This window comes from Ambystoma mexicanum, chromosome 8 (genome assembly GCF_040938575.1).
Source record: "Ambystoma mexicanum isolate Mex_15411 chromosome 8, UKY_AmexF1_1, whole genome shotgun sequence".
Lineage (NCBI taxonomy): Eukaryota > Metazoa > Chordata > Amphibia > Caudata > Ambystomatidae > Ambystoma > Ambystoma mexicanum.
Genome location: NC_090929.1, coordinates 82,464,113 through 82,486,313, shown reverse-complemented (window position 1 = coordinate 82,486,313; position 22,201 = coordinate 82,464,113). Strand labels below are relative to the sequence as shown.

Sequence of the window (22,201 nt, the reverse complement as noted above, 5' to 3'; positions counted from 1 at the left end):
CAGTCCTTCTGGAACTTTCCTCGGATTTTCCAATCCTACTACCCCAATTTCCAGATCTTCTTCTAGATCCTGCGGGGCAGAGACATCCCCTTCTTCTCAACGGTTCGCTGACCCTGGCAGCATGGAGGATTTCAGGGCAAGATGGAGAACTCCAGGCATGTCACACAGGGCGATCAGTCTCATCGAGGAAAGCTGGGCTCCTACCACCCTTAAGAGATATTCCAACTCTTGGGGCGCCTGGAGCACCTGGTGCCGAAGAAAAGGCTTACATCCAATTTCAGCACCTGTAGAGGAAATCTTGAATTTCTTAGCATCTCTAGTAGAAAGAGGGCTCGCCTACAGGACAGTGAACGCATATCGTTCAGCGATTTCAGCTGGTCACGACCTCATTGAAGGAATACCAGCTGGTGAACACCATCTCGTCTGCAGATTATTAAAAGGAGTCAGACTTACAGTCCCGCCCCTTTCCCGCTATGACAAACTTTGGGACGTTAACAAAGTATTGAATCTTTTCCTTTCATGGCATCATAATGAGGAACTATCACGTACAGCCCTCTCGGGCAAGCTTACTACCTTACTCTGCTTAGTCTCCTGCAGGAGAGTCTCTGATGTCAGAGCCCTTGACCTAGCGGGCAGAACTTTTTCTCCTGACGGCATTGTATTTCACATACGCAGAAGGACGAAATGTAACTCTAGAGTAATTTCTTACCCCGCCTTCAAGGACCAACCTAAACTTTGTCTGGTGAAATGCCTGAAAGTTTATGAAGAAAAGACAGCTTCCCTTAGGGCCTTTCCCAACGGGCAACTACTGATATCTCTGCGTAAACCACACAAACCGGTTTCCGCCCCCACTTTAGCGCGCTGGGTGCGCTGGACTCTAACTCAAGCCGGGATAGATACCCAGCACTTCGGAGCTCACTCTGTGAGAGGAGCTATGGCCTCCAAAGCCTTTCAGGCCGGAGTTCGACTAGAAGACATCATGAGAATGGCAGACTGGGCAAGCGAATCAGTATTTAAACAATTCTACTTGAAACCAGTAGACCAACCGGCATCTATTGTGGTGAGTAAGCTTTAAACAAGCATAATGGGAGCCTCCGGTCTTGACATAGAATAAAGATTTTCCATAATAACTTACTAGAAAGTCTTGATTCTATTAAAGACACGGAGGCGAGCATTATCCCACCCAAAGAGAAAATAATACTGTACTTTTATTCTAATTGTGACAATGTATTATTACAAGTTACTAAAACTCACAAAAGAAATGATTGCATTTATAAGAAATAAATAAATGAATAACCAATGACATTTTCTCCCACCCCGATAAGGGAACTAGGGTTGTTATATACATGAAGTAATTCTACTTTTTATCTCCCTTCTTCGACAGCGCCTGCCGACAAATCCGCTTGATCAGCTGTTCAACAGATCTTACAACTACAAGTGCTATCTTATCATGGACAGCCAAGTTCACAGCTTCGAAAGAGGAAGTCGCATCATGTTTAGGACTGTTTATGAAGGGATCAGAGCACCCATTGGAGGACTAAGTCACATGTTGATGTTTCTTTGGTGACACTAGGGAACTCTGGGAAATGGAGTTTGTTCTTCAGAACTCCAAAATACTACTGTTATATTATGTTTACTTGTTATATTATATATTTAGTGCACCCCCCTTTTTCTATGTTTACTCATACGACACTTGGTGCACAAAATATCTTGCTGCTGAGCCTTTCTTTAAATATTTAAATAAAGAAAGAGAAGCATAATGCTCGCCTCCGTGTCTTTAATAGAATCAAGACTTTCTAGTAAGTTATTATGGAAAATCTTTATTCATGCTACCCAACATTAGCACCATGACCAAGGACCCCTCCCAGTAAAGCACAGCATCATCCAGGCCAAATTGTTCTGAACAGAAAATACTGAACAGAAACTACCTGTAAAGTGCACTGCTTGATGGTTCTACCCAGCCACCAGGTTCTCACCTTCCTTATTAACCCAGCAGGTTTGTTACTATTAAAGCAAGCAGTGGGCATAGCATGGCAGCCATGTGTAGTCAACCCAACATGATTACTCAGTTAAAAGTAATTTGTTTACTGAACGTGACCACTTAAAGCATGGTGGCATCAGTTCCATACCCATCTCGAAGATGTGCTTCCATTTCCTTGAAGTTCCAATCTTGAAGCACCTAAAACGAATGTTGCAGAGAGAACTGCTCCAACAAATGCATGCATCACCACAAGGAAGATGGGGCCATGATCACTCATTGCTTCTGGCAGATTAAAGCTGTCAAACAAACCACTTGCATTTCCATGCTAGCTGACACATTGCAGAGCACTCAATCACTCCAGTTAGGGGGCTTTCGCCCTGCAGAAACGACCCAAACAAACAATCCACTGACAACTGTCACATTTTATTTGTATGTACAGAACAAACATGGTTACTTTAGCCCAGCTTGGTGGCCAGTTCCTTTGCCTTGGCCTTCTCCAGTTTAGCCACACGGGCCACAGACTTGGGGCCCAAGATGCCACCACCCCAGTGACGACGAATCTGTAGAAAAATAAAAGTAGTTACAAGCCACTCATGTCAACAAGCAACACCTAACTACAACTGGCAATTTGGAGTCAAAGATTGCAAGCCCACCCCAAGTGACAGTATGTAATATCAGAATTTACTCCACTGTGGAGCTAACGACATCCCTGTACACTACAGGAATCCAAACTGGTAGGTATGCATGAGACTTGAGGAATGTGGCTTAAGCAGATTACTTTAGTCACAGCACCTGGAGACTGACCTTGGGTTAGTTCAAGTGGAAAGCAGATGGAACCTTGGGCAGAAAGGCCATGCAAGTCGGCAGGACTTATTTCTTCTTGTGAAAGGTAGTATGTTTCCAGGGCGACGAGCACCTGGATTTCGCTGACTCAATGAGCCAAGGCAGATTAGTATGTCAGTCTTGATGGTGACCAGCCTGACGCCATTGGGTCGAACGGTTGTGTGCGAAGGCGCCCAAGACTATGTTACAGTCCCACACCGGGTGCAGTCTCTTGACAGGCGGGCACAGCCTTGCGAGTCCCATCAGATGTTTGACTAAAGGGTTGGAGCAGAAAACACCCTCCGAGTTCATGTAAGCCCCAATGGCTGCGAGGTGTGTGGCAGGTGTTTACCTGCCCGCCTGAGTGGGCATGGTGTGCCAAAAAGGAGCATGTTGTCCAGGGTGCATACCAGATTGTCGATTCCCTGCCCCATCTGGCCCAGTTGCTTTTGTACTGGGCCCTGGTAGCTTTGCTCCTGGTGCCCTGTATGATTTCCAGATTAGCCTGTGAGAGGCTAAGGTGCTGAAGTGTTACCTGCTCAGGTGCCATGCTGTGAAGGCTAGTCTCTCTGGAGCAAGGTGGATGCCCCCCCCCCTGTGCCAGCAGATGTGCTGGGCCTGTGAATCGAGGGCACTTCCAAGAGGCTGAGGAGCTCCAGAAACCATGGCCTGGCCAGCCACCATAGAGCCATTAGAATGAGTAGTTGGCGAGACTCGATCTTGCAAACGACCCTGTGAATCAGGTGTGTGGGGGGAAAGGTGCAAGCTTTCATGCCAGTCCACTGGAGGTGAAGTGTGTTGCCCAGAGCGCTGGGGCCCTGACCTTGCCAGAAAGTGAACTAGAAACACAAGTAGCACCAGGTGGCAAAGAGCCACCTGGGGGTGACTCCACCTTTTGAAAATCTTAAGGTTGTTTAGCTGCCACTTGTAATGGTTCCTCTCCCAGTCTGCTGAGCCGGTCCCCTTTCATGTTGGATTCCCCAGGGAGGTGGGACTGCTGTGAGGTAAATATAGTTTCCCATATGCTGATCGCAGGTCTGCACAGAGGGGTTCTCACCCCGCTAGTTGATGTAGTACATGCTTGTCATACTTGCTTTTTGAGTGGGCTGTCTGGATGAGGACAACCGTGCCCCTGAGAAGTAGTAGGAATACCCGAGCGCCAGCCAGATGGCGTTCAGTTTTCCAGGTGCTGTGGACCAAGAGATTGCCCAGGGTGGCTCTCCAGCCCTTAAGTGAGGACTCGGTGATGGTGGCCTGCAGAGTGGGTGGCCCAAAGGGCTTGCCCACCCGTATGTTGCAGTCTCTAGACCACCGAGTCAGGTCTGGGTGGAGAAATGGAGGAACAGATCATCTTGGATTGAGCCCCATCCTGGTTCCATGAGGCCGTGAAGGGCAGCTGAATGCTCATCCTTAGTCTCGTGTGCAGTATGGCTAATGGTACTGCTGCAGGTACACCCAGGATATGTTGGAGCCACCGTACAGAGGTCACTTCTGCCGAGGAACTGGATGGTGGCCCTCTTGATGGCTGAGAATTTGTCCTCCAATAGGAAAACTCTGGAGCACATGTCCCAGATAAGGCCCAAGAATGTCAGTCTGCGTAGGCTGTGACTTCTTGAGAATGAGCGAGAAGCCCAGATCATGCAGTGCTTTCATAAGGGCATGGGAAGAGTGGTGGACCACTTCTGGAGATGTAGCCCTGACGAGCCAGTTGCCGAGGAATGGGTAGATGTGCAGGCCCTGCGCTCCGAGGAGGGCTGCCACCGCATTCATGAGCCTGGTAAAGAACCTGGGGGCCGAGTTGAGGCAAAAAGGACCTTGTATTGAAAATTATAGCCCACGATCCTGAACCATAGGAAAGAATGATGGGGCTGCCAAATCAGGACATGTAGGTACGTGTCCTTCAGATCCAGAGAACACATCCAGTCCCCCCGCTATAAAAGTTGGCGTAACCATCTTTGCGGGGGCAAGGAGAGGTTGGAAGTGGAAAGGTCCAGCACAACCCAGGCCTTTTCTTTGCCTGGTTCTCTACAAGCGACTGGATCTAGAGTTGCTGTCCCAACCTGTGGCAGGAGGCGCTGGGATTAAGGCAGCACCCTATGGATACTATAGAGAGGATCGAGGGGTCCACGAAATTCTGGCACCAGAAAAGTGCCTGGAGAGCAAGCCTGCCCCCCACCAGAGACACACGGACCCCAAGGGGCATGTCATGCCAGGTTTCCTTCAGAGGATGTCACTGAGGGGGACGGGGCATGTCATGCCTAGTTTCCTTCAGAGGATGTCACTGAGGGGGACCCTTCTCCCCCCCCCTGTTTGCGCTGGCTGAGATGGCGAGCGGTCTGGCTGCCTGGATTTGCTTTCCTGAAGCCGCAGACACCATTGTACATATGCCCCTGTTCTGAGCGCTGCTGAGGTGGTGTATGATTTGGGCGTGGTCTTTGTCAAGATGGATAAAGACTTGGCCGTGTGAGCCATTTTTCTTTGACCAGCTCTTCGTCCGGAGGAGTGAAAAAGGTCCCCAAGCGAATGGTAGTTTTAGTATGTGTTCCCGTAGCCAGGCTGTCCTGGCCGTGCCATCTGTATTGCCATGGACGAGGTGTCCCTATGTGCCACTGGTCATGTGCCACCAGTATGATTTCAGCTAGCCCCGCCTTAAAATATGATTGGCTGTGTTGTTAAGTACGCAATTTCTAGCCATAATCTTTGGCTGCCAGCACTGCGTTGGCCTGAAGCAGATGTAACGAAGCGTTGGAATAGTTTTACATACGCCTCCAAGTTCTCCTTGCCTGGCAGCTCCGCAGGAGGGGGGGACAGACAACTGGGGCTTGTCGTATAGTGATGTTGCAGCGATCACTGAGGAGTGTGGCTGAGGGTGGGCCAAAAGCAAGCGTGTATCCCCTCCATCTACCTGTATTTGGTGTCCAGGCATCGATTGACCAGCTGGGCCAAGTGGGGGAGGGGAGGGGGTTTGAGCCAGCCTTCTTGGCCAGGGACATGGTCTGCATAGGAATCCCCGATCTGGCAGAGGGGCGGTGTGACGACTTCATCCAGAACCCCCTTTGCCGGCTGCTAGACCTTGGGTTGGGGTAGGCAGATACACCAGACCAGCAAGATGTTTGTAGAAGGCCCTGCCTGAGGAAGGAGTGCCTGGATCCTCATCCGTATCCTGTGAATCCAGATAGTAGGCATAGTTGGCGCTGGAGGCTGGGGTACAGGGACCGCGAACCGAGGTTGAGGAGCCAGAGAAGTCTGGTGCCACAAGCAAGGCGGGAATGATTTCCCGCTGACTGCCATGTGCTGCTCAGCCTCCTGGGCCTGGCCTCGTCCAAGACTTGTGTGGGGATCACAAGGCCCACTCTAACACCCTAAACCCAGGGGGGCAGGGGAGCCGGTAGAGCTGTGTAGACGCCTCCATCGCTGGTGTTAGGGCGTAGCCCCTCAGCCATGGTGCCTGTACAAGGGCAGAGCCCCTCTGGTGAAGACCCAGTAGAGAACCTTCCGGTCCCTCAACAGTCACCAGGAGGATCCCTCGGCCTGGAGCTGCAGCACCCTCGATGCATGTGCTGCTTGAAGGACCCGGCAGTCCCTTCTGTACAGGAGTGTCACTGGGCAGGAGTATCCCTTGCGGGGTGCGATGGAGAATCAGCCCTACTTTGGGCCTGGTTCGATGCTTCAAAGCTCTTAAAGTCCTCTGCAGGCGACTTCTGGAAGAGCTCCCTCAACCTGGCTAGTCTGTTCCTCCGCGCTTTCGAGGACAGTGAGTCACACTCTGAACAAGACTGCCAACCATGGTCTGGGCCTAGGCAACGTAGGCAGGGTGCATGGGGGTCTAAAGTTGGGAAGCGCCTGTTGCAGGATGGACACCTGCTGAATCCTGTGGCAGACGACATGTGCCGGGGAGGGGAGTGATGCCCAAGGACCGAGTACCTGAATGATAGACAAAATAGTATCTGTGTGTGGAATTACATGGCTGAAGCCAAACCCAGGAGCGCTAATTTGGCCTGTTCCGGTCGATGCAGAAAAGGGGACTGAGGTGTGGCGCTGGAGGGCGGAGTCAGGGCAGTGCATGCTCCCCGTCTCACATTTAAGGGGAAGGATTCTTTCTGGTGAAAAAGGTTCTGTCTCCTGTCCCTTGGAAGGAACACCCATACAGTATGGAGGAAAGGGGACGGGACACGTGTAAATGTACTGTGGGATCCACTAGCTAGTAGGGGGGTGGAGATTACCTGCACATATAGCATTCTGTCATCGACAGCTGTAATTTTGAAGGGGTTTACAATAAAAACATAGTGGCGTTTGGGAAAGTTTATATAAGCTGGTGGGGACACCAATTCAGTTAAAAAAGTAAATTTTCCCAAAAACAAATACAACTGTTGATGAAGTGATGACATAGAAACTACCCGCCACCCCCTAAAACTTTGCATCAAAATATTAGCCCATAAAGCCTGGCAAAATAGGAGTTTTAGTGGCTATGTATAAAAGCAGCACACCTTACAAACACATTCAAGTTGCCTTGTGGCCAAATGCTTAGAATGACCTAGCTTCGACAGTCCAAACCGTAAACCAGTTGCACAGCGCACATGGCTTTTCCAGATCGGAGGCAGCCTTGCTGCCTGATCCCTCTGGGAAAGACCATCCAATTGCCAGCACTAAAGTTAATTGAAGCAAATATTCGGGGTGGGCACCCGAGACGGAAGGCATGCTACGGAAAATCTACAAGGTGCAGAAAGGGCACATTCCAAGTTCCTGGCGAGCATACTGAAAGGATTAACTAAAAGCTACAGGAGGGCAGTAAAATGGTGGACATTGTGGACTGTAGTTCAGACATGCAACGGGTGCTAACAATTAGTCATATGTACTAACTGATCCAGGAACAGACATCAAAAGCCCAGTGGGGAAACCCAGCCAATGAGGAACTGAGAAAGGCCTTACCTCGTCGTATCTGTCATTGTAGTTGGTCCTGACAGCCTCCACCAGCTTTGCTAATGCACCTTTATCTTCTCTGTATAAATAACACACCAGGTCAATTACAGCCCAAGTACCAATCATTCCTCTACCACTTGGGAAACTTTTCTTTGGCTCAGGGTTAAAAAGCTCAAAACGCCACAAGATTTATTCAGGTGAAGAAATTCTATCAACATCATTGCCAGAAAAGGTTCCCCTATAGGCAGTCGCCCAACGTGTTTATAGCACTAGGTACCCCTTTCAGCCACATAAATTGTGGACAATCTTTAGCCGTGCAGCTACCATGAAGGCCTACATGATTTATCATTTATAACGCACCTGTACTTGAGTGTTTCTAGACGTGACAAGGGAGGGAGACAATCGTACTACGCACTGTCATTCAAATTGTGCAGGAGCACGAGGAGGGTGGAGAGTACAAAAGAAAGGGACAGGGAAACGAGGCAACAATGCTCAGCTCAAGTGCACTTGTGTTCTGGGTGGTGAGGTCGGAGTCATACCAAGAATTGCACGTTTCAGCTGAATTCTCAGGGGCAAGGATGTCCAGAGTGTTGGAGATGTAAAGATGCAGAGGGCTGGGTCATTGCCGCAGAGAGGCAAAGGCATTCACCGACATGCTTCATGGGCTGAATGACCACAAGAGGCAGTCAGTCAGCCCATTAAGCACGTCATTGAATGCCGTTGCCCCTTTCTCTGCTCCTCCTGCAGCTAGGTCCAATGACCCAGCCCACTCTAATCTGCATCCTTTTATCTCCAACACTATGGACACCAGTGCTAGGGGGCTTTGCCAGAGGGATAGTGAGTTTTCGGTGAAAGGAAAGTATAAAGTAGTCAGTCCAGGAGAAAAGTGGCGAGAGTGTTAGAGGGGGATGTGCTGCAGAGTAAGAGTCAAGAGGGTGAAGAAAAACCCAGATTATGGATTAGAAGCATCCAAGTGGGCGTCCAGGTGTGTGAAGTTGAGGCAGAGGCAAGGAGAGAGGAATCTGCCCATTCAGATGAAGAGGGAGACCTGGCCAGGCGAGGTGGCCTGTAGACAGCATGCACATTCAGAAGCCAGGCGAGAGCCTGCAGACCAGGCATTCAAAGGAAGAGTAGACCTGCATATATTTTTTTTTTTTATTTACTTTGTGTGCTATCAAAATTAAATTGATTTTACAAAGGTTGTTAATTCGTAATTGTGTCCATTATTGTTTGTGGTTGTATGTGGTTCCGTTTCTAATTTCCTTGGTTCTTTATACTGTATTATTTTCATTTGATAATTTCTTTCTTTATTTCTTTGTTACTTTACTTCTTTATTTTTTCCTGTATTCCGGTCGCTGTGTCTGCTTCTGTCCTTAAGATGTTGGATTTGTGTTTTTCAAGCATTTTTCCAAAGCAGCTTCTAGGATTTTAGTTGTTGCTATCGTCCAGCGGGTTTTTTTCCCCACTTAGGAGGCGGCACCACCAAGTATCCTCCTCTCGGAGGACGAAGGATTCCAGGAGCGGGGTTAAGTATGCTTTCCTGAGATAGACGGTTTTCGGGCATGTCATCAAAAGATGTCTTATTGTTTCGATTTCAGCAGTATTCTTGCAAAGACCGCACTTGTTCGTGTTTGATAGCCCTCTTAAAGCTCTTATCTCGTTTGTATGCAAAAGGTTTAGCCTGGCCCTTAGGAAGATGTTTCTTCTTCGTTTGTCCGGAAAGCATGTGAAGACTTGGTAGATTTCATTTCGTTTTTTGGGTTGGATGGGTAAATGGCCAAGGAGCTTATTGGCAGCTGCTTTTTCCAATGTATCAATCCAGTCAAGCTCTTGGAGCTTCTTCTTCACCCGCATTGGATTTCGGGTTAGATCGTTCTCATCGCATCCGATCTTTAACAGAGAGGCTTTCTGTTTGAGCACCCATTTTGCAAGGATTTCGCTTCTCCCTGTAGTTGTTTCATCTTTAAGCATATTATATTGTGGAGCGGAGTCTGGCATAATGATTTTTCTAAAAAGGGCCATCTCATTCCAATCGACAGTTGCCTTCAGTGACAGCAGTCCCAGTTCCCTTTGAATTGCTGGTAGGGATGTCGATTTCGGAAGGTGTAGCAGTTCTCGCCAGAAATAGGCTTCCAATTGTGGCCAGATGTTTGGCGGAATAGTTGGCATACCTTCTCCTCCATATGTTATTGATGGAACGAATTTTCCTTTGTAATATTTTATTACAGGCAACAAAGAAAATCGGCCAAATTTTCTGTCCTTTGCCTGGGAGGATAATTTCCGTGTCTTTTCCCATAGGTTCGATTGCATACTTGTCTCTCTTTCGGAGGAGTCAATCATAACCCCGAAGTATTTAAAGTCCTTTACCTGGTCCACTTTTATGGAGTCGATCGACCAGTGGTTAGGTTTTTGGTTTGGTTTAGTTGTTCTTTCAAGAACCAGGATTTTGGTTTTCTCTTTATTGATCAGCAAATTGTTCTTAGTTACATAAGGGTTCAAAGTATCCAACTGCCGTTGGAGTCCGATCGAGGTCTGATCTATCAGGCTAATGTCAGCATAAAGCAGCCTCAGAATTTCTGTGCCCCCTAGTTTTGGTGGAAAGGTTCTTGGCTGGTCTTCGGAGTCTTTTAGGTCGCCGAGGAAGGCCGTGAAGAGGGCCGGAGCCAGAGGGCAACCCTGCTTTACGCCTCTTTCAGTTGTAATTTCTTCTGACAGGGTACCGGTCTGATTTAACTTAACATCTAACAGAGTATTTGCATGTAGTGCAATAATAGGTTCAAGAATCTTGTCGGGGCACTTCCATCTTTTTAGCTTCGCCCATAATAGGTCTCGATCGATCATGTCAAAGGCCTGAGTCAGGTCCACAAATGCCAGATAGATCTTTTTATCTTTTTTCCTTGCCAGATTTTATAAAATGCTTATGAGCATGATGTTTATTGTTGTTCCAACGTTTTTTGTGAAACCTGCTTGCAACGGGTCATAACATGACAAATTTTTTGCCCACTTTTGGAAACTTGTGAGCAGGTATGAGCCGTAGATTTTCCCTATTGTATCCAATAGGGCGATCGGTCGATAATTTGATGGATCGAATCTTTCTCCCTTCTTGAAAATTGTTACCACCGTTGCTGATGACCATGAGCTAGGAAACGATTTTGAACGACAGATTTCTTTGAAGAGTATGCTGATAAAAGATGCCCATGGTTCTTGGTTTGTTTTTAGATCGAAATTTGATATCCCATCAGGACCAGGCGCTCTTTAAGTGGTTAAAGTCTGTATTGCTTTTTCGATGTCCTCTTTGTCCAGTAGTCTTCCCACAGTGTACTACTCCAGGTGTAGGTACAAGTTTGAATCGAGTGAGTCAGAGGTTTCTTGAAAAGCGTAGTAAAATGTTGTATCCAGCGTTCTTCGCTTACTGCATTTGTTGTTGCTGCGATTGAAGGATTTCCTGCCCCCTTTACAAGGGTCCAAAACTCACGAGAATTTTTTCCATTAACCTTTTTTAACATTAGTTCGGCGTCTTGCTGATAAGAGGTCAGCTCTGTGGAATTTTAACCATCCATTATATTTCTTGGTCTCCTCTTTAAATTGCCTCTTCAGCAATTGTGAGTTTGTCTTTTGGGCTTGTCGTTTGAGTTTTCTAAGTGCTCTTCTTTTTGTAACCAGGAGTTTGTTTTATTGGTGTGAGCCTTGTGGGGCTTTACTGGTTGTTTTTGAATAGTCACTTTGATATGGGATCAAGAGGGGTTGATAGTCTATTGTGTGCTGGCTTTTGTTTTTTTCTTCACCAGCAAGTTTTTGCCTGTAAAATTCAGCAAGTTCCACAATCCGGTCTTTTGTCATCCTTAGCCGGTTTCCTTGGTTGTTTATTTCGACCCTTGTTTCCATAGTTGTTTTTGAGGAGTTGTCAGACAGCCAAGTTGTTTCCACGATATTATGGTCACTTGCTTTTGCTCGTATCACGCTGAAAGATGTTAGGAGGTTTAGCAGGGGTTCAGAAGTAAAGATATAATCTATTGTGGCATTTTGATGCTCTTTCCCATGTCGGTATTTGTTGCGCGTTTGTTGACTTTTGGGCTGCGTTGTATATGTGCCTCGAGTCCATCAATTTCACCCATTTTTGTCCTCTTGAGTCTCCCCGATGTGGCTCTTTTAGGTTGGTGGATGGTTTTTTCGGAACGGGACAAGACGTGTTTAGATCACCACAAATCGCAATCATCGTGATTTCTGTGTTTGCTTGAATGTCATCGATCTTAGCTTCGATCATCCTCAGGAATCTCTCGTCTGAGATTGCTTTCGGGTTCCAATATACCGTTATTACAGCCAATGTTGACTTTAAAGACTTTTTACTTGTCTGGTCTTTTCTTGACCATTCCACTTGAATTGATAGATGACTTTGGGAAAATGAGCGTTTTTTGGTTATCTCGAGGCCAGAGCCGCTTTTTACGGCTATTAGCAAACCTGCAGACGGTCGGCCTATGACAGCTTTTTTGGCTGGTGCAATTTCGAGTGAGTATCCATCTATCGCTGGAGCTTTTGCTAGCCAAGTTTCTTGGAGAGCCACGATATCAAATTGCCCAAGGTTTGTATCTCTGTTCGTTGTTAGGCGTTTAAATCCCCTGGTGTTCCATGATCCAAATTTCAGTGAGGCTACATCTTTTGTTTGAGTTGGAGTTTCAGATGTTGTATGCCTCACTTCTGACTGCTATTTGCTAGAATTTGAAAATGAAGGTTTTGGCAGCCATGCCCAAAGTTGTTTAATTGGTCCAACAGGGGTTTTGCTATTTGTTTTAGTTAAGGACAGAGGAAGCTTTGCGTGATGAATTGTGGGAAGCTTTTTTCCCCAGGTCTATTTTGGAACTTCTTAGATTAGGCTCCGTTTGCGATGGATTAGTGCACCTTCGTTCTTCTGGCCGCAATATCTCCGCAGAGTTTAGTTGTGGATGTTTTATCGGGAAGGCTTCATTTTTCGTTGATGGATGGTGGCGAATATGGTCTTGCTGCCTGATGTTATCCCGAAGGTTCTCTGGCAACCTTTCTCGTTGGTTTTTTTGCTGGAGCTCGCTTTGACTTTGTGTATTCAGTGATGATTAGTCCTAATTTTGAGAGGATTTCAGAGTCTCTGTTGGATATAAACGAGTTAGAGCACTCCTTTATATGAATGAAAGCTTTAGCTTTTCTAGCAATGTGGTATGGTTCCACGAGCGTGATTTCCTTCGGGGTTAAACGTTTGAGGTCTTTGGTGTTTTTCAGAATCTTCATAATAGTGCTTCTATTCAAGGTTAGCAATTCCCTGTTTGTTTCGGATTGTTCCAGTTTTAGAATTATTCCATTATTGCTCTTACGGGGAGAACTGTGATCTAATCTGTTTCTGTCCCATGGTCTGTTGTCTGTGATCTTGTCTTGATGAGATTGATGTCTTTGCTTTTTCATTTCTGCCGGCCCTTGTGGTTCCGGTTTGTCTTTAGAAGTTCTATACCTGAAGGATGATTGTTCTAGTTTACTTTTTTGCGGAGCTTCTTTCTGGAGAAGGTCTGAGCACGAGAGAGTTTGAGTAGTATTAGTTGAACTCTTTCTTCTGCGTTTTTTTGATTGTTTATCTTTTTCAAAAGAGCATATCGATGTTGGTTTGCATGCTCTTGGGGGAATTTTATCTCGTGTTTCTGCCGAAAGATGGAGGGTAATATTCATTGCGCTTTGATCCGCTAAAAAATCTTTAGCAGTTCTTGGAGATTTTTTTATTTTATTTGCAGACTTTTCACCAAAGTTAGATGAACTTTTCTGGTGATCGAATGCCAGGTAATTGTTTTTCGTTGGAAGCTCTTTTTATACTGTTATCAGGAGAATTTAAGTGGTCAGTGATGATGCATGTTTGATCATTTTGGCTTCGTTCGACAGCAGAGGTTTTTGGACCTGCCTGTGGTTTTCTATTTTCTTCGTTGGCTGAGATTTCTTGAATGCCAGAAAATACAAATTGAACTGGTCCTTGAGAATCAGTTTGTGTATGAACGCAAGCGCTCTTTAGTTTGGGAGCCGCCCTTGCTGTATTGTTCGTTTTAGGACTTGAAGTTGCTAAATTGAAACAATTTTTAGGTGTTTGGGGACTCTTTTCATTTGCAGTGATGAAGCCCTTGATGAAAATCAGCTTCGTGTGCAACATAGCTAATAACGTAGTGTGGTCTCTCATTGTCTCATTGAGAGACTCGTAAAGTTTACCAAATGGTGATAAACCAATTGTTATAGCCGACATTATCGTCGTTAGGTCTGGTTTTTTGTAAAGGATTCATTCTGCCTTCCAGAATAATCAGGTTGGTTTCTGTTTGATGCCTCAAAGGAGGAGTCTTGAGGAACCCTCTGTTCCTGCTGGTGGTTCGTTTCTCGAGGCTCTCGTACGAAATGAGGAAGAGAAGATCTTCTTGCCGGTCTATGTGCGCCATAAAGCAGCCAATCTGCGTCTGCGGATATTCTAGGATGGTGGGACAATGAGGCTTTAGATTTAATAAAGACTTCCGGGTGGTCTGGCGTAAAAGTTATTTGATTGCTGAGGGAGGCGGAATCTAAGCTTTCACCAACTTTTTTTGATTCGTTGGGCATGGCGGGACGGTGACTTCAGCTCCCCGGTCCTTGTTTAAGGGCGATTGGAGTGGGTGGGTCGTAGTTGGAGACCCCAAAAAAGGGGGGGTACAACCAACCCCTTCTCAGCATTCATCTCGCTTGGCGCGGACTCATTTGCGCATATTTCAGCTGAGTTTTCTTCTGTGATTTTCGGAGTCCTGCTGGGTTTTAGGATTGGTGCAATCTTTCTTGTTTTCACTACGGGTTGTACATCGATCAGGGCATCAAGTATCTCATCATCAGTGAGTTCCGTAAGCACATCGTGCTTTCTTTTCCCTTGTCTAGCGAAAAGTTCTTTTATGGAGTTGCAGATCCTGGTTTTGGGGGTAACATCCTCAAGCGCTCTTTGTTGTGTTTTATTCATTTGGCCAGTTTTTTTGGCATTTATTTGTCCTATGTTTTTTTTTGTAGTTTTTTGATGTTACTTGACTCTCCATTGGGTCTCTGGGAACTTGTCTTTCTTTGTCAGAAGCCCGAGTTTAGGGTCTTGGATGAATTCCCATTCCTCAGCTGAGTCCGGCGTTTTGTCCTCGGATTGGGCTGCAGTGCCGCTAGTTTCCTCTGGGGGAGCTAGTCTGTCCGGGCTGGCGCCGAACGCGCCTGCGCAAGGGAAGCCGACCGGATAATCACCCCTCGGGCGAATCGACCCGGAGGTACCACCGTCCCCGAGGCCGCCCGCGTGCACCTGTGCGCGGATCCCCGTCTCTGGCGCCGACCTTCCCGCCTGAGCCGCGTCGTGGGAAGAGGAACCCGCCAAACCCCGAAGAGCCGTCTGCTCAGTGCAAGCTTCCACGGTAAGCCGGAGGTCTTGTGTTATGCAGCAATTTGTTTGTTTGGGTTGTTTAGTTGGTTTTGCCTGTTGCTCTACGGCCTCTTCCTGGTTGAGCCTATGCACCTGTGGAGACTTTTCCCTCACGGTCGGTCCTCCGACTGGCCGCACTGGGATGCCTACGATACTTGGCAAGGGCTGGGCTGGGTATTCGGGCTGAGTATTCGGAACCATTCCCGCATTTTCAGCACTTCCCGCATTGTTCTCTTTGGTCAGAGGCGCGGTTATGTGCTGCGTTGTGGCTAGAGCTTCGACCTCATGACTCACTCGATTTTTGTTGATTCGTGACTTCCGTGAGGGGGATGTGAGTTTTAGCCACACATGATTGGCCCTTTTTAGGTGATTTCTGAGTGGTCACTGCCGCTTTTTTCTGACGCTGAGACCCGGCTGATGTGATGGTTGGGCAGGTGCCCATCAAGGTGGTGTTTATAGGCAATAAAGCCTGAGTTCTGAGTTTGACCTGGTGTTTTGAGGAAAACGGAGGACTTGAGGACAGTTGGAGTTTCCGTGAGCTTCTAAGGCGCATGTTTTCTTCTTCTTCTATGCCCTCGCTGGAAATATTTAAAGTGCCTGGTTGGTGGAAGTCAGAGGTTGTCGCCATGTCTCTGCCAGTCCTGGCAGGGACTGCAGAGACTGCAACTGACTCTTCTCTGACTCCACCTGCATATATTGCTTTTGGGCTCAGAGTGTATCTTGTAGCCGCCAGGTAGGAGTCAAAAATGAACGATTGGTTATCAGCTCTCACTGGAAGATGCAAAAGATGACACCCCTTTGGGAAAACTCAAACCAGTATTGCTGGCATTTTATCCACCCCATCGCTACCCAACCATGATGGGGGGAAAAAACTGAACAGCCATTGATGCCAGGGTGCACAACTCTTGCATGGCGATGGTATTGCAACGACGTATGCTATAAAAAACACCGACAAACCATCTACAAAATTACATGTTGCAAACCCAAAATGCTAGATTTTTTTTTATAAAAACGAGATCGCTATTCTCTACCTGTGCCGACCCCCTACGATCCACAACCACCAATGATGGAAGAGGTGTAAAGGGACAACAACGACATGTGGCAAGTCGACGGATGCACGAGGCTTTAACACCAACTCATGCCACCACGTCGCCTGTAAATACCAACTAGTCATGCAGAAAATCAAACTTACGGATTAACTTGTGTCAAGGCAACAGAAGTGCAGGTCTTCCTGTGAACCAGACGTCCCAGCCTCGCCTTACCCTTGATGATACAATACGGGACACCCATTTTACGGCACAGTGCAGGTAGGAACACAACCAGCTGATGGAAAGAAGACACCATTGCATTAAGTGTTTCTCCAACCATATACCATGCAGCACTACTGCTTCAAGATTGCGCAGGGTTAAAAAGCTTGTGTTAAATCTTCATTGAGGTTCAGGTGAAGAAATTCATACATCATTGCAATCAAAGTGCTGCTGGCAAGTCCATTTACCAACAAGTAAAATAAAAACTAGGCCGAAGCAGAGATTCTACCAAGCGGAAACATGCACCAGCAGTCACTTACCTCGATAGGATCCACGTTGTGTGCGATTACCACCAACTGGCCCTTCTTGTTTTCCACCAAGGTGGTTACTGTGTTGACACCTATGGAGAGAATGTGGGGACTGTTGCTACAGATAAGTGAAACAAGTAAAAATCAGTTCTGCTAGTTGGGACTGCCATTGCTCAGGGTTAAAAAGCTCGTATTTCTTATCTTCAAATGAATTCAGACGAAGAAATTCAAACATCATTGCAATAGCCGGTTACCCAAAGCGTACTTCCAATCCGCATGGACTACTGGTATTCAACGGAGTTCTATTAGACTGGAGCACCACCACCCTTGAAGTCCACCCCCAACTACTGAACAGCCCAGTTGTAGACATGCCACGTGGTGTATAGTTACCTACCCAAAGCACTGGAGGTCTTTTCGCAGGGGCATCCCCTTTGCCGGCAGCCTTCTGTTCTGCATGAGCCACGAGCCTCTGCCTCTTCTCTCGTTTAGTCTCCGGTCTGTATTTGTGTGCCAGCTTAAAAAGCTGAGTAGCTGTGAGAAATGAGAGCCATCTTTGCTCCCTTTTTGACACGGTTGGTTAACGCCTCCTTTCGGGACAAGCAGGTCCCTTCCTCCATCAAGGCGGTTACAGTTGCACCCCACCCCAAAAAAAGCAGGCCTCGACCCCAGGGGTCCAACTAATCTCAGGCCCATAACAAATTGTCACTTCCTTTTGAAGAAACTAGACAAACTAGCCACAACACAATTACAATCTTAGGTCAAAGCCAATAACATGTTGCATGGGGGCAATCAGGCTTTAGGCTGGCACATAGCATGGAAACAGCTCTGATTGACTTACAATCCCACATGTTGGGGATCATGGAGGATGGCAAGACGGGCCTGCTCATCCTTGGACTTGTCCGCAGCCTTTGATCTGCTCGACCATCAACGCCTTCTCCATGCCCTGGAATCTTATCAGTAATTGCTCTAGCAGAGCAGATTAATGGCTTCAATTCTTACTGCTCCACCACGTTTCTAGAATGCAGTGGGGAGATGCCCATCCTCTGGAGTTCTACAAGGTGCCAATTTGCCTCAATTTTTCACTTCATAGTGCATCTGCCCGAGTATTAATTCAACTACATGGGTCTGTGGTTAAAATACACTGAGTTCTGGAAACTGCCAGGAGAAGAAGTGTAAACCCACCCCCATTTTACTGTATTTGTGTCTACCAATCTAGGCAATCACCCAAACTGTTGAGTTGCCAATGAAGTTGGGGACCTTACTTTTGTTGATTGCCCTCATGACAGCTGCCTGCTTGAGATCCATGCACAGCTTTCTAGATCATATGCCTGAACCAGGGTCACGTGCATGAGGACATAAAAATGTCCCCAAGCATGAATGAAAAAGGGCCCAACAACTACAAATTAAAATGTGCTCCTTTTTGCAACAGAGCCAGTAGTACTGTTGGAATAAGTTACCTATAACTCCAGTTATCCAGCATTGGTAGGTTTCATAGATTCACATGCTGTTTCAATATTCTCCGTCATCAGGCCAGGAATCTTTCACACTGCCTGTCCAATTGCACGCCTCTGGAGTCTGTCAACACAGTAGAATATTGTGAGGGTGTGAACTGACCTCCATGTACATGCCCACCAGGACGACACTGGCAAGGAAGGCATCAGTGGAAGAGAGCCCTTGCGGATTGCACACTAGGCCACCTAGGGAGCAGCCTGTTGGCCAAGTGGCGATGCAAGCAGACAGCCATTTGCCCACAGCCATGGGGACAAACACCATTGGGGCACTGCATTCATCAACACCTCCTTCGTCACCAAACATGTCCCAACCAGTCTTAAGGAAGCTTGGGTACGCCCACTCCTAAAGAAACCAGTGCTTGACCCAACTATCCCAGGGAATTACAGACCCATCACCACAGTCCCATTTCTACTAAAGATCTTGGACAAGGCAGCACGTCCAAGTAAAAAAATTCCTAGCAGCTAATAACCTTCTCGGTCTCCATCAGTCCGGTTTCCGCCCAGGCCACAGGACCTGGTTAGACCTCAAGAATCAAATGGATGACATTAGAGATGCAGGCAAACCAGCCCTCCACCTGCCGGCAGCGTTCAACCTTGTTGGCCATGACACCCTCTGCCACCACTTATCCTCTGCTACCAACTTCTCCACTAATGCCATAGCTTGGATCACCTCATGCCTCAAAGAGTCATCATGAAGGTCTTCTCCAACCTAGCTAGCACACACCCAAAAATCAAAGTGCAGTGTCCTGCAGGGTTCCTATATCTCCCCCACCCTGTACAACATTCACTAGGCCATTATTCCTCCTTTTTGACGCCCTAAGTATCACCTATGCAAATTACATGCAGGTCCTCTTCCCACTCTCAGGAGACTACAAATCTGACACCAAAACCCTCAACTCAATCTACACCACCAGAACTCCTTAAACCAACCGAATCATATTGACCAAGGTCTTGAGAACACACCCTGGAGGATCCAGCTTCCCCTTCATTGTTGCCTCACAGAGGAACTCGCTTCCACCAACACCTCAGAGGAATAACCTCCCACCTAGCAAATCGATTAAGACCACCCTCTCCATGAACCTCCCAACATTCTTTGACCAGGTGCTCAATGTATCTACAAATTTCATATACCTAAATAACCCATGTAATTACTACTCTCTTAACCAGTAGCCTTCTTTGTACCATGTAAATATTTTTTTTCCCTTTGGCCCAGCGCCTCAAATCCTCCGACTGCTAGTGCGCTTTATAAATTTAAAAATAAAAATTAGAGGCCCTGGGAGAAAACTGGCCTCGAGCAGGGTCAAATGCAGGTGCTCTGCATGGTCAAATGGTGGCGGTTCAAGTGCTGCAGATCAGAGCGGTCCCAAGAATTTCAATGTAGGTTAGCCGAGTCAGGCTTCAGTAACTGCGTGACTCTCCAGCGGGTCAGCAGTCATGAAGTGGTCATCAAGGGGGTGTCAAGGTGCAAGCAATGAGGTAGTGGCTAGCTGGGCTCAGCCGTGTGGGAACTTCCAGGTAGAATCTTTGAGTTTTGTTTGGTTTCTGGCATGGAGCAGACTTCAGGCCTAGCAGTTGACAGGCTGCTAGGACACGATACCATGCTGGGATGATGGAGATGCAGTGCAATGGTTCAGCTGGTCAGAGGAACGCAGATACCAGCAGCAGCACCTTGCCTCTCGCTTAGGATACAGGGAATACGGAGCAACCGGTTCTGTGCGGGTGAACAGGGAGCTTTGGTTGGTCTGGCCCTCTGGGTTGCTGCAAGACCTTCGCCAAGTGCTCGAGGACTGGATACTCCCAAGGTCTGCTCTTCTGGCACAGATCCGTTGCAGATTGGTTGGTCAGATCCTGGTCCATACCACTGGTCATACCTGGGACTAGTTAGGGGACAGATCTTCCTTCAGTGTTGTGAAGAGGGGAAAATTCAGAACTGCGTTGCGTCCTGAAAGACCCCTCCCCCCAACCAGTTTTGTTAGAGGACAGTGACATATACATACTGTTAGCACGTTTATTATTTTGCCATTAGGTTTGTTACATCAACGCAGAAAGAAGAGCTTGTGTACCCATAGAAGGACCGGAGCACTCGAGGAGAGACCCAACCGACCATGACACACCCTAACCTATCAACACTATTGAGAACACATAATAGAAGCCGGAGCAGGCCATAGGAAAATACAGTAGGCCATGATCGTCTGAGAAACCTCAAACCACAAGGTGCTGTGTAAGCAGAACAGCCATGACCACAGCAATGGCAGCCAAGGCCACGATGTTGCAAATTACATTCCACACACAGAGCCATGGTGACACCGGCTGCAGCAAAGAATATTCCCTGCAAAATACAAGCTAATTCGAAGCAATTGAACCGGCAAGAGTGGTCTCCAACCACGTGACTCGGCCAAGCTGATATTGGGCCAAGGAAAGAGCAGCCATCCCACGACTAGACATTGGTTCGCAACATACTTGCTACTCTCCAGTTACTTTGTACGATGGGAATGGAACGCTCTCATGGCATTAATCTGTTACACACTTGTATAATGCAGACATAGTATACATGTACCAAACAGGTATTTCTTGGGCTGACAAAAGTGTTTGTCTCAGACTTGGGGGCCCGCAGCATGACCTATCAGGACCCTTGGGTCTAGAGGCAGAGTCTTACCAACCAATCACAGGGCTCACCCAATGTAACATTTTCAGAGTAACAATTTTCAGGGATGATCCAAGTACACCACCTGCCACAGCAGCATCCACTAATATATATAGGTTCCTATGCTAGAACTACCACTTAGTGGCCTATCCCGAGTGATGTTAGGTTTCGGAGAGAGTCTTAACAAGTGACGCAGACTAGGACATCACATGTCTACAAAACTGGACTGCGAGCCAGTATGCAGAGATGTGCCTAGACTTTCCTCCATCCACATGACCCCTGTGTGTTTTGTTGCTTGTAAAAAAACAGAAGTAACCTTTTGCTACTTGTGTGGACCTCGACTTCTTGGGACAAGGGAATGAGTTAGGGGCTCTCTGCGAGCTGGGACTCCGCAGACCCCTAGCACAGCTTTGCCTGCCCAGAAATTACCCTAACAGTTTGACTGCTCCTTCAACTCCGGCAGAGTGTTTTGAAAGTGTATCTGTCCCAAAGGAAGTCCAGGTGAGAGTCCCGAGAACGTCTTCAGCCTTAAAGGATCCTTGAGGAACTGAAGGTATTCTGTTGAAGGGGTGCAAGACTCTAAAGTATAAGAACTCAGGTGATTGGTCTAAAGCTAGCCTGCCATAGAGTGACCAAGCCAATAACACTGGAGGGAGTGGACCTTGCCCACTTGATCATGCACCCAAAGTGCTTTGCTTCAGGGGAAGGAGGGGAGACAGGAAAGGGAAACAAGATGGAAGGCTTCTTCCATTGTCCACAGTACTCCTGCCCAGTTACCACCTACAGACAACTAAAGACCATTAAACATGCAGCACCCTAGTGTAAGGCTAGTCCACCTAAATGGGTGTGCTCCTTTGATATCTGGAGCTGGGGCCCTGCTGTGTGGCAGTTTCTGGGGGAGGGACATACTGGCCTCACAGAGGGGTTTGGTCCTCTGGGGCCCATCTGACCCCAATACACAGTCCTTTACACAGCCGAGCTGACTCACAGAAGCCAACACAACTGCAATATCAATTGGTTTGTGGCAGCCATTAAGTATCACCCTGCACTATGCTTATACTCCAGCATAGCTTATATTACCCTGTCACCAGCACAGGGACTCAGTTTTAGCTTGGGTAAAGGTGGCATATCTTACAATTTCCCACTGTGGTGCAGCAACTTCACTGTAGCAGTCAAGTGGGCATCTTGTGACATTTGAACCTGCTCTGCGCTACGGCCAGGGTTGGCAACTCCACAGAGCATCTCCCAGGGTTCTGGCTAGAGGAAATCTGCTGGCAAATGAACAGCATTGTGTTCTCAATGGTGGCAAAGAGGTCTTTCTCCAGAAGAGCCCACATCAGAACTCAGTTGTGGA

General features: G+C 47.4%; 1 protein-coding gene and 3 non-coding genes across 4 annotated transcripts; all 4 read right to left on the bottom strand.

The window, feature by feature from the left end:
* Window positions 1-2,385: 2,385 nt before the first annotated feature.
* On the bottom strand, window positions 2,386-16,844 carry LOC138471633 (large ribosomal subunit protein eL8-like). The gene is made up of 4 exons (XM_069609340.1): window positions 16,705-16,844; window positions 16,330-16,460; window positions 7,733-7,802; window positions 2,386-2,541 (listed from the first exon to the last, which is right to left on the bottom strand). The coding sequence occupies exons 2-4, from the start codon at window positions 16,425-16,427 to the stop codon at window positions 2,437-2,439; spliced, it is 273 nt and encodes a 90-aa protein (XP_069465441.1). The 5' UTR covers window positions 16,428-16,460; window positions 16,705-16,844; the 3' UTR covers window positions 2,386-2,436.
* On the bottom strand, window positions 7,876-7,949 carry LOC138474994 (small nucleolar RNA SNORD36). Its single transcript, XR_011269198.1, has one exon. It is a non-coding gene; the product is annotated as a small nucleolar RNA SNORD36 (small nucleolar RNA).
* Window positions 16,532-16,604, bottom strand: LOC138474996 (small nucleolar RNA SNORD36). Its single transcript, XR_011269200.1, has one exon. It is a non-coding gene; the product is annotated as a small nucleolar RNA SNORD36 (small nucleolar RNA).
* Window positions 16,845-16,860: 16 nt separating the features above from the next.
* Window positions 16,861-16,935, bottom strand: LOC138474991 (small nucleolar RNA SNORD36). Its single transcript, XR_011269195.1, has one exon. It is a non-coding gene; the product is annotated as a small nucleolar RNA SNORD36 (small nucleolar RNA).
* Window positions 16,936-22,201: the final 5,266 nt, after the last annotated feature.